The 11,115-nt window shown below is 42.8% G+C and overlaps 1 protein-coding gene across 3 annotated transcripts in view; it reads left to right on the forward strand.

Moving 5' to 3' along the window:
* Positions 1 to 11,115, forward strand: part of GRIN2B (glutamate ionotropic receptor NMDA type subunit 2B) — a 225,465-nt gene that overhangs the window by 190,840 nt on the left and 23,510 nt on the right. For all 3 annotated transcript variants that reach the window (XM_030479291.1, XM_030479288.2, XM_030479289.1), the window contains 3 exons: positions 5,991 to 6,151; positions 8,426 to 8,613; positions 10,323 to 10,561. In XM_030479291.1, coding sequence (XP_030335151.1) covers positions 5,991 to 6,151; positions 8,426 to 8,613; positions 10,323 to 10,561 — 588 coding nt within the window. The remainder of the gene's footprint in view (positions 1 to 5,990; positions 6,152 to 8,425; positions 8,614 to 10,322; positions 10,562 to 11,115) is intronic.

Genomic DNA, 11,115 nt, shown 5'->3' on the forward strand with positions numbered 1-11,115 from the left:
CTTGGGCTCCCAATCAGAATGTTCTTAGTCTGGTGGAGAGCATGTCCAAACACAGGCAAGTCAAGACAAGATCTACTGGATACAGCCAAAGGACAGAAGCAAGAATGGTTGCAGGTCTAGATAATACAGCTAATAAGACTGAGAAAATTGTGTCTCTTTCTTTGGCTCCAATGTAAGAACATGGAGAAGAAACAGCTCGATGGTCTTCAGAAACATTAAATGCACCTTCAGAGAAGAAGAAACTATTTTGATTTCCCTGTCCATCGTGAAGATAACAGAAAATATTGTAGTTGGATTGCAGCAGGAAGGTTTTAGTTCGGACAGTTGGAAGAACTTTCCAATAGTAAAACCCTGTTGTAGATTATCCAGGGAATAGGTAGGGGAGTTTCCAGGACCATCCATCTTCCCCAACAGGTTGAATGAAGAGCTGTCAGGAACAATGATGTCTAGGAGAGACCCACTGGAGAGACAGGGGCAGAGCAGACATCTCAGAGCCAGATCCAGGTTTGTGATTCTATGGCTTTGTTCATGGTGCAGCTTGGGAATAAAAATGACATATTTTGCAGGTATGGAAAGGACAAGCCTCCGCTCTTTGACATTCATGCATTAGCTGTGAAGGAGTTCATTTCCTGGCTGAAACAGAGGATACAGAAGCAAGACAGCTTGGGCAAGGCATGTTGCTGTGGACATGCATATTTTATCAAGACCAAAGTGTAAGCATACAGCTACCTCAGAGTTAGACCTGAAAACCACTGACCCACTCTAATTTTTAGCAAGTTTTGGGTGAAGCTCCTGTGCAAACAGCCTGACTGGATTCTCAGGTAGCAAAGAAAGGTGCAAAGTGACTGCAGTGACATGCAACTGAACCAGAGCAAGAGGAACCAATCAAGGATGTTTGGGCAATGCAGAGAGGTTGTGCTAAAATTACGCGCTCGAGTGTGGACTTTGCTTTTCTAGCCTGATACCACTAAATCTTACGTTGCAGCTCACTAATAAATGCCACCTTTTTTAGAGATATTTGGCTTGTGCCACAACAGATATCTGATGGTTGCACAGCTGCCAAAAAAAGCAAGCAGAGTGCTGCTTGTAGGTGCCTGCGCAAAACGTTGTGACTGATGCCCTGATGGGCAAGTTCAAGAGAGTGGTAGGCACTTTGGGCTGTTTGCTGCCCACAGCAACTGTCTCCCTGTACGTGTGGTGGGAGAAGTTGTCCTGAAGGCCAAATGGTCCAGTGGCAGGATTCATCTGTCCAAATGTTGATGTCTAGAGGCAATTTGAGTGCACCAGAGTATTCAAAATACCCTCCAGTGGCTGGCAAATTTGATGCAGGGGCTATGAAAGACCTGCTCCCAGGGTGAAATTCCCTTGGCATCTCAACTTGGCAATTAGCACTTGGGCAAATGAACTGAACCCTGGGTATCTATCTAACATGGGCTCAAGCTCTTTTGGACGTGAAGGTAACAAAGGAGTTGAACCTGTGGGCCTTATTTTGTGGGTCAGAGCTGTTGAGCTTCCTGTGGTAGAAAATTTAAACTGGGGGTCTGGGCCTTACGAAGTGAAAGGAGCCCTCCCAGAGAAGCTGTGTAAGAGTAAAGCACTGCACACATACACACACACTCACACCAAGTTTTGCCAGCTCATTATGTTATCCAGCAGGGGATTATTCTTTTTTAAAGCAGTGTAAAAGTAGATCAGCTGATAAAAAAGAGCCTTTTTGTTGTGAGAGCTTGCTGAGTTTGGGAAACTGCTTTCAGTGCTATTGGCAAATACTCTGTAAACAGGGCCTACATCAGGCAGATAAATAAGTGCAGATGCGCTTTTCTGTAGGAACCATTTGGTGATAGACAATATATTGAAAAAAAATTCTCATCAAATTAATTGCGGCCAATTAGACATAACCCCTTCCCCTCATCCCTGAATCCCCTCCAATCACAGCTTCCTGAATGGAAAGAGCTCCTATCACCTGTTTCATTATGCAGATTGATATTCGAACATCTGAGAACAATGCTGCTTTCTGCTCGGCATGGCTCCAAATTGCTAATGAAACAGCTCTGCCAGACAAGTCACTTAAACCCGCTCTCACTGCTGCTGTTGACGGCTTTCATGGTGAGTTGCGGGGGGAGCAGGAAAGGGGCTCTCCACTCTGAATGTGCTAATAGCCCCCAGCCTGTGTGTTTATCACTCTCCAGAGCAGGAGGATTTCTGCTCTCTGAGTCTGAGAGGTTACTTTTCCCAAAGCCGTGCTCTGATTTGGACTTAATGCTTCTTGATTTCAATTTGTTGAGTAAGGGGTTGAAGAGGTGGACAGCTGCTGAACACAGACCTCTTATATCCCAAAGCTATTCCAGCCCTTCAGGCACACTTAGTGTCTGCTTCCCACCCTGATTTCTAGCACCCACTTCTGCCCCACATTCGATGTGAAGTCAACTCTCTAAGGGATTTCTTTCATGGGTGAGAGTGTGTCACATCATCTTGGCTAAAAGGGGAGCATCTCATGACTAAGCCCCCATGGTGATCAAGTTGCAGGCTGCAGGTGGGGTACACCCCCACCGAGGGGTCTTTGGCTGCAGATTCCCTCTCAGGCATTCACCCCTCGAGGTAGGTAGAGCTGGGCAGCAGGACCAGGCTCCTGCTGCCGGGAATTGTGATGGAGGGCTTCTACAAGTGTGGTCCCTGTACAGCTCTGTTTGCTGCTCCCTGTGACTCTCTGCAGCTGGGTTTGCTCAGCAACTGGTGCAGTTGCTTATCTTGCCCTCCTCTGTTATCACCACGTTTTTTTCCCAGAGCTTCATAGGGCTCCTCTTTGCAGATGCCTGGGGTAGAGCAGTTGTGACTTAGGGCTCTGGCAGGAGAAACATTTATATGAAATGATGGGACAGTTCTCTCATTAATCTAAATTCTGACCCTTTCTGTCAATATCTGTGGTTAATTCTTTGTCAATATTTACTAAGGCATTGAGATTACCTCTGCACAGGCTGCTTCCATGTAATGGCCTCTGCATTGTGTCTCAGCTCCTTTCTCATGTCTTGCAGACTCCTTCTAGACCAGCCTGCCAAAGTGCCCTGCTTCCCTGGGGCTGACACTTCTGGCCCAGGCCCACTCTCCCAGTCCCAGGGAGAAGCCAAACAAGTGACTTTCCTTACTGAACTTCTTGACAACAGGGTCAATTAACTTCCTTCCTTATGGATCTTCTCCAGTTCCTCCACATATGTTCCTCCACCATGTTGCCAGGAGAGAACACACTCCTCCCCCAGCTGTCCATATATTTTCTGGGAAAGCTTATGTCTTCTTGCTCCTTCAATATGAGCTGTGTGGGGCAGAGTGAGCTCAGAAAGATGCAGCAGTTCTTGGCTCTGGAGAGCATTTTGGAGATTCCTTCATCCCTGGACTGAGCTGTGCCCACCTACTTCCAAACAACAAACATGGGGATTTTTCATCTGCCGTCTCCTCCCAGAAAGCTGCATGCATGTACCACTGTTATTTCTAAATGTGAAGAAGTTAGCTGCCTCTTTCTGGCTCCAAATGGACTGTGGAGTCAGCTGGGCATCAGTTGCTTTCAGCTTGGCAAACACCAAACTAGGTGGCTGGGGATGAGTGTTCCTCATGGGCATTCAAGCTAAAGATCTCTGGTGTGGGTCCCATACGGATCCTTTCAGACTGTTTCCTGTCTTGTTGTCCACCAGGCTATGATTGAAGTGCGTGTGCATGTTGGCGTGCAGAGAAGAAATTGCATTTGCAGATCTGCTCTGACTGCTTGAGAAATGACCAGGGGGTAAGGGATGATGGCTGAATGTGCAGTATGTGGTTTTGTAGAAGCCGTCAGCCTGGCTTCCTTCTCTAGAAACATGCTTTTCTAGTTGCTGAAAACAGTAATCTCATCAAGAGAAATGTTTTAATTTATTTATTGATCGCCCAGGAAGTTAAAAATTAAATATGGAGCCTTTCATCTCTGGCTGCTGAGGTGGGCCTTTGAACACAGGGAGGACAAAGAATAGTTCAAAGATGGGATCATTTCCCTTATCACAGCCCTGCCTGACTCTATAATCCTTCTTACTCCAGTTCATAGACATAGTGATGGAAGCAGACAAAACAAGAGATCCTGTCACTGGGAATGGAGGCTAGAGGCATAAAATGGACATTGGATGGGGCCTCTTTTTATCTTTTTTCTCTTAACACTGTTTGGGCCCAGAGAGAGGCTCTCATAGCTGCTGCCTCTCCAAAGGGCATGCTGAAGCTGAGGTCACACCAATATTGGTTGGACCTGCTTGGTGCTTGTCCTGCTGACTTTACTTTGTTGGAGGGCTCTGTGGGGATGGGGAGTGCAGGCTCTGGGAAAGCAAGTTGCCCACTTTACAAACTCCTGTTTTAGCATGCTGCAGTGATTTTTCTCCCATCAAAGTTTGCTTTCATTACAGATTTTGATAGCTATGAGTTTGTCTTCATCCCTAGAAGGTGTGACAAGGTTCTAAGAGCCACCTTACTGTCTGTTTTGTGCTATGTGAAACCTCTTTATTTTTTTCTTGGTGAGGTGCCAACCTGTTTTTCAAAAAACATCCCTGATATTTTCTTTTGGCTTAAAGCAGTAGGACATGTCTTCTCTCACACACACTTACGTGTGCACATACAAGCCAGCCCATCTCACCATCCAGACTGAAGAGGTGATTCCTTGCACAGCCAGATGAGTTGACTAGTACACAGAAAAAGTGATGTGAATGGTGTGTTCACCTATCATCTCTGCATCACAGACATAGCTCCTGTTTGGTCTTATTGCTGAGATGTTATGAATGAGATACACTGCTTTAGCGGCTTTGGCCTCCTCAGCTGAGTCGACCAGATTTATAATTGGCTTTGAGCAGAACTCAAGAACAAGGCTCATCTGCATGTTTTTTTAAGCTATAGCTGTAGACAGCAGCCACATTTCCACTATAGAAGGTAGCAGTTCATGATTGCATATATTCATGTACCAGGTGAACTGTTGCTGTCAAATGGTCTGATCTTCAGCGTGTTCTTAGCATGCTTCTCAAGATCATCCAAATATACAGCCACAGCTGGGAGTCAAAAATTAGCACCAGGCAAGCTACTGCTTGATATATCAGGGGGGCTAATATATCTGGGGGGGGCCTTCCCTCCATCTAACCTACCTTTTCAACTTTATCTATACTGCTTATTCAGTTCCTAGCTTACAGTTCTGTGCTCCTTCCCGTCTGCTGGTTCTAGGAGTTTTAAGCAGCCTTGATAATTGATAGTCTAAATTTTACTGCTCATAAAATCCCAGAGAGCATTGATTATGACTTGAGTTAAGCAAGTGGCATATAAAACCTCACAGCCTTGCAGCCATAGCGGAATATTATGATGAATGTATTTCTTAGGAGCAGCAAAAAGTTTTGAGTATTCTGCCAGCCAGTTCTGGGCATTGAATCTTACTAGTGACTTGCAGCCACTAATAGCATTTCATCTGGGACATTTGCCCAAAAGTTTGAAAGCTGGTCATTTGTTTGGTGAAGTGGGTGTGAGGTGTTCTGAGAGACATCTCTCCTATTAATTGCTTTTCTACTTCAGTCAGAATCAAGAAGTGCAAAGGCATCCACGGACCTGAAAAATATACTTTTTAGAAACTAAATGGCACTTTGTGGATAAAATGCACATAGATTTTCTTGAAAACCTTTCCCTGACTGTGTTCCAAAGCCGCTGTTACTTTTCCCTTTTTCCCCTTTTATCTAACTTTTTAATCTTTGATTACTGGCTATTTTATGCACTTGATCCAGAGTGGAAAAGAGAGTGGGTTGCTCAGATTCACTTCTTGGTTCTCTAGGCACTAACAGGAGATGTCTGTGTTCGAAAACAGTGAAATACAGTATCTTCTCAATACTATTTTCTACATAATACTAAAATAAAATCAGAACTACCTTTTGAGGAGAGTGTGTTCTCCCATTCAGATGACTGCTTCTTGCTGAAAGATTGTGAGAAATGTTCTTTTTCTGTCTCTCCAGTTCCAGAAACCCAATGACTTCTCACCCCCTTTCCGCTTCGGGACAGTTCCCAATGGCAGCACAGAAAGGAACATTCGCAACAACTACCCTGAAATGCACAGCTACATGGTGAAGTTCAATCAGAGGGGGGTGGACGATGCGCTATTCTCACTGAAGACTGGGTGAGGCTTCCTTCTTCCATGCTTCTTCCATCTTCACCAAAGAAATCTGAGTTCTTTGCATGCTTGTCTGGAGATTATTTTTTTTTTTTTTTTTTTTTTTTTTTTTTGGTGGGAGGGGATTTGGAAAATGAGCATCCATCATCATTCCATTGCAGTGTTCAAGGCCAGGTTGGATGGAGTCTTGAGCGACATGGTCTAGTGTGAGGTGTCCTTGCCCATGGAAGCGGGGTTGGAACTAGATGATCTTAAGGTCCTTTCCAACCCTAACCATTCTATAATTCTATGATTCTATGGTTAAAAGTATAGCAAGACCAAACACAGCAGAGGAGAATAATTCTGTGGTTCTCTTAGCCCGGTTTTTCTACTGACATCTGTACAAGAGTTTCTGGCTCTACTGTATTTATAAGACTACTAAAAAAAAAGGAGGATCTTCTGTATCCTTGTATATTTTAGTTTTGTGTGTATTACTCCCAAAGACCTTGCTTCGTCAAGGTGTTTCATGCTGATGTGTCCTTCTGCGTACACAGGAAAAGCTCACAGACCTCTGTGGACAAAGTTTTTTTCAATGTCTTTATATTGTCATCTGGAAATTCTTTTATTTTCCCTCCTTCTGTGTATAAAAGATTATGTTAATCAGGAAGCTGAAACAATCCTTGTCAGACTAATCCCACCCCAGTGTATCACTAGCTAATATAGTATAATAGAAGGTGTGCTTGAAGCAAATAGTTTGGAAGCAGCCTTTCTCTCTAGAATATTTTAGCATCAAGGGCTGAACAAAGTGTTGTTTGAATAACAGGGAAGTATATAACATGGAAGCATTTCCTTGGGTAATTTGGGAAACGTGGGAAAAATCATTTGCAAACAGAATGTTTGAACAGCTCATCCAATTTTAATAACAGTGAATCTGTAAGGGAGCTAACTTAAATGCCATTTTGCAAGCCTTTGTCCTTTATAATCAAAGACCTCCTCCCCAGGCTGACAATTTTGGTTGTCAGAGCCCAGCCCCAGTGAAAAAGAACCCCAATGTTTTTGCTTACACTTGTGTTGCGCTCTTATGAGAAAGTTCATTCCAAAGCACGAATGAAGATGTTCAGCCAATTTAATTACTAGATTGAATTCCTAAACCTGTTTGCCAGGTTCAGGGGCACAAAGCCCATTATAGATGATTGTACCATTGTTGGATGTCATCCTGGGCAGGTACATTTGCCAGGAGAGTCATCGTCCAGGAAAAAAATATGCTCTGTCCTGGAAATATATGGATGAAATAGAGCTTATCACTTGCAGTAGATGTCATCCTGGTTTCATATCCACACTAGGACAGACTTCCTCACAGATATGCACAGAGATAATCACCATACTGGAAATATATGTGCAGGAGGTGGATTGGAAAGATAGCATGGGTGTGAGAATGTTTTAGGTGGAAGGTCTTTGGTCTTTTATTGAAAAGTGCTTCATTTCAGATCTAGTGGGAGGATTTACTCATCGGCTGTCTTCAGTTATGTGGAAGATGCAGCCCCCTGAGGCCGCCCCCCACACCCAAATCAATTTGTTGCAATGAAAGGAAGGCTCTCATCAGTCTGTTGTGCTGTCTACCCAGCCCAGCCTGTAATGGGGATTTCTCTGTGTTGAAACTGAATTTTTTCTTGTGGTTTTCAGCTAAGCACTCATTGCCAAAGAGCTACTCAGCCTATTAAACCATAAAGCTGCTATGGTGGCCACTTGACATTGGTAAAGATCCAGTAGTGCTTTTCACAGTAACCATGAGTGATGTCATGGCTATATTTGATTTGAAAAAATTACGTTTTGCTCAGCTAAGTCATGCCAGCAGTTTGAATCTGAGGTAATCTTTTCCTTACTCCACCCCCTACTTAGCTATCTAACATTGATGCATTTTATGAAGCATTTTAGGTTCCTTTGAGATAAAAGGCAGCACAGAAATATGAGCTATTCTTAGGACTATAGATCTTCTTTGACTTCCTTTTTGTTTACCTGTATCATGCAGTATATTTGTATTCCACATTTTCTTTCCAATCAGAAATAGTCATTATCAAAGAGTCAGAAAGAAATAGACAGTCCTCATTTATAATCTAGCTTCCCCTGTAAACAGGTTCTAGGCTTAGATTTTAGTTAGCTCTGATGAAGGGGAAGATGCAACCAATTGTAGTCTATCTGAAAGAGGTTCATTTCTGCCTCAGTTGCCTGAGAACACCTTTGAACTCATATAGATTCTCTTTTTTCTGTACCATACCTCTCTGGTTTCTTACACATGTGCAGGAAGTTGGACGCTTTCATTTATGACGCAGCAGTACTAAACTACATGGCTGGCAGAGATGAAGGCTGCAAGCTGGTGACGATTGGGAGTGGGAAAGTGTTTGCCTCCACTGGCTATGGCATTGCCATCCAAAAGGACTCAGGCTGGAAGCGCCAGGTTGATCTTGCCATTTTACAGCTTTTTGGAGATGGTAAGTGACAAGAAAAACGGGAGTTTGAGTTTTCCTAAGAAATACCAAGTTTTGCATGTAAGAAATAGATGTTCCTAGCTCTGCTGCTTCAGATTTGAATTGAGAACAGGAAATTACTAACAAGGGTTTGTTAAGAGGCAGTGCACCAAAATGTGAGATGTCGCTTGTTTTATGTTGTTGATGCAGGGTGGCAGTATCATCAAAAGCAATGTCAAAAATTCTAAAGGTTTCATAGAACCAGCTCAGATGTGTGTTTGAAAAATATCTTGTGTGAAGAATGTCTTGTAAAAACAAGATTCCTGTTGCGAACTTTTCACTAGCTTTGAGGTTTTGCCATGACTAAACGCACTAATTATACTGGACTTTCTGTGGCCATCCCGTGCTTTATAGTTCCAGACAAGATCAAGCCATACAGACTTTACAAAATTTAAAGAAATATTTCTGGATGGAAGAGTTAACTCAGATTTTCCAAAACCTAAAAAACCAAGGGAGAACTTGAGACTCAGAAGCATATTTTGGAGTGAATTTTTACTCAGAACATTATAGTTTTGTGGGATAAGGGATTCCTTCTTAGAGAATATTTTCCTGGCTTTCCCTTTCCATTCCATATTAAATCTTATTGTGTCCCTTTTTTAATAAATAAAATTCACAGGTTATTTTATTTAGAAGTTTTTTTTTTCCCCCTGAAATCTCAAAATCACATATGGTATAATAAATATGGAAAGAACATAGCTCTGAAAATTGGCCACCTGACGGATAGGGTGTTATGTCTCCTAAACAGCCTAATTCGTATTATTTCAGAAAAAGACCTAAGTTCTCCATAAAGCTTCAAAGACTGTGCTGTGGCAGCACATAAATATACACGTTTTCCCTCTGTCACTGGACCGAAGGTTGAAAATGTGCAAAAACTAACTTTCCTAACAGCATGAAATGAATTGCCAACCTGCAAAATTAGTTTGTTTCTGAATGTCTCAATATGTGTGTGTGTGAGAGTTTATGTCTCTTTCTCTCCACTCATGAAAATACCATAATGGGAGTAAGCGGGGTATGAAATTAGACTACAGAACATTTGTTCCTAGCTGATACTATTTGGTAATATTTTTGATTGGTCAAAGAGTTTGAAAGTGTTGGATTTCAACAAAATTAAAGGGAAGAAAAACAGGTAAAAATGCACAGATATTTTGGGAACATTGCACCTATTTTTAAGGAGCTACAGATACTATGGAAACACGTTCAAAATCAGACATTCTAATAAAAAAAAAATTCGATTTTGAGCTGAAAACGTACAATGTTTTCACGTAGAAGTGACTCGGTTTTTTCTACCTGTGTCAGTCACTTATTTTTTCCCTCATCGACCTAACATGAAGGTGGAAGTTTGTGAGGCCAGGTCTTCAGTCATCTGGTGGACAACTTTTTCAGGATCTTACTGTAGACATTTGGCAAGTGTGATAGTTGTGTCCTGTGGTACAGCTTTTTGTGGCTAATATCTGGCTGTGGAAAAATGCTGTTGCCCTCCCTGTGACAAATTGCACCTGCCCATAACAAAAGGGCAGTCAGGATATTTCATGGATGTAATAGATGTGGAAAAAGAACATGGCCACTGGAAATGACCTTATATCAGCTTCTTGCTTTCAGCCTTCCCCAGCTTGAGGTCTTTAACCATTGCAGGGCTATCTAACCTGTTTCTTTCCTTCTCTCTGTCTTTCTAGGGGAGATGGAGGAGCTGGAAGCACTGTGGCTCACTGGCATTTGTCACAATGAGAAGAACGAGGTTATGAGCAGCCAGCTGGATATAGATAACATGGCAGGTGTCTTCTACATGCTGGGAGCAGCCATGGCCCTCAGTCTCATCACCTTCATCTGTGAACATCTCTTCTACTGGCAATTCCGCCACTGCTTCATGGGTGTCTGCTCTGGCAAGCCCGGCGTGGTCTTCTCCATCAGCAGGGTGAGTGTCATTAGCTACTAGGGAGGAACAGAGGCTTTATTCAGACAGTCCTAGGTACTGGAAATTGGAAATCCACCACAACTGTCTAACACATAGGTGGCATGAAGTGGTGGTCTGCAGGATAAAGGCTATTCTTAGCTAAGGCTAAGGTGTCTTTTCACTTCTAATGTTGCAAAAGCACCTAATGTTTTTCTGTGACAATCCTGGTCTCTGCTGGATTATGGTCATGGAAATGGAAATTTCCTATGGAAATGAAAATGCAGTATAAAGAGAAATCAACTGTAACTGTCTGATCCTCCAATGTGAGTTGTGAGGAGGACAAATTTGGGGACAGTAAGTCAAGTAATGGTGGATAACATGATTAGAAATCCAGGAGTTTTTCATTGTCCTCTACATTACAGCTTTTCAGCTGACCTTATGTTAACTAGAAGTGTGCTGCCTTTGACAGTCAGAAGTTCTTAACCAAAAGCCATGCCCTAAACCATGTGGAGAGGATGACCACATAAACCTAGCAATCGCTTTATGCAAATCAGCCTTAGGGTGTAATATTTGCA

The sequence above is a fragment of the Strigops habroptila genome, chromosome 3, assembly GCF_004027225.2.
Source record: "Strigops habroptila isolate Jane chromosome 3, bStrHab1.2.pri, whole genome shotgun sequence".
In the NCBI taxonomy this organism is placed as follows: Eukaryota; Metazoa; Chordata; class Aves; order Psittaciformes; family Psittacidae; genus Strigops; species Strigops habroptila.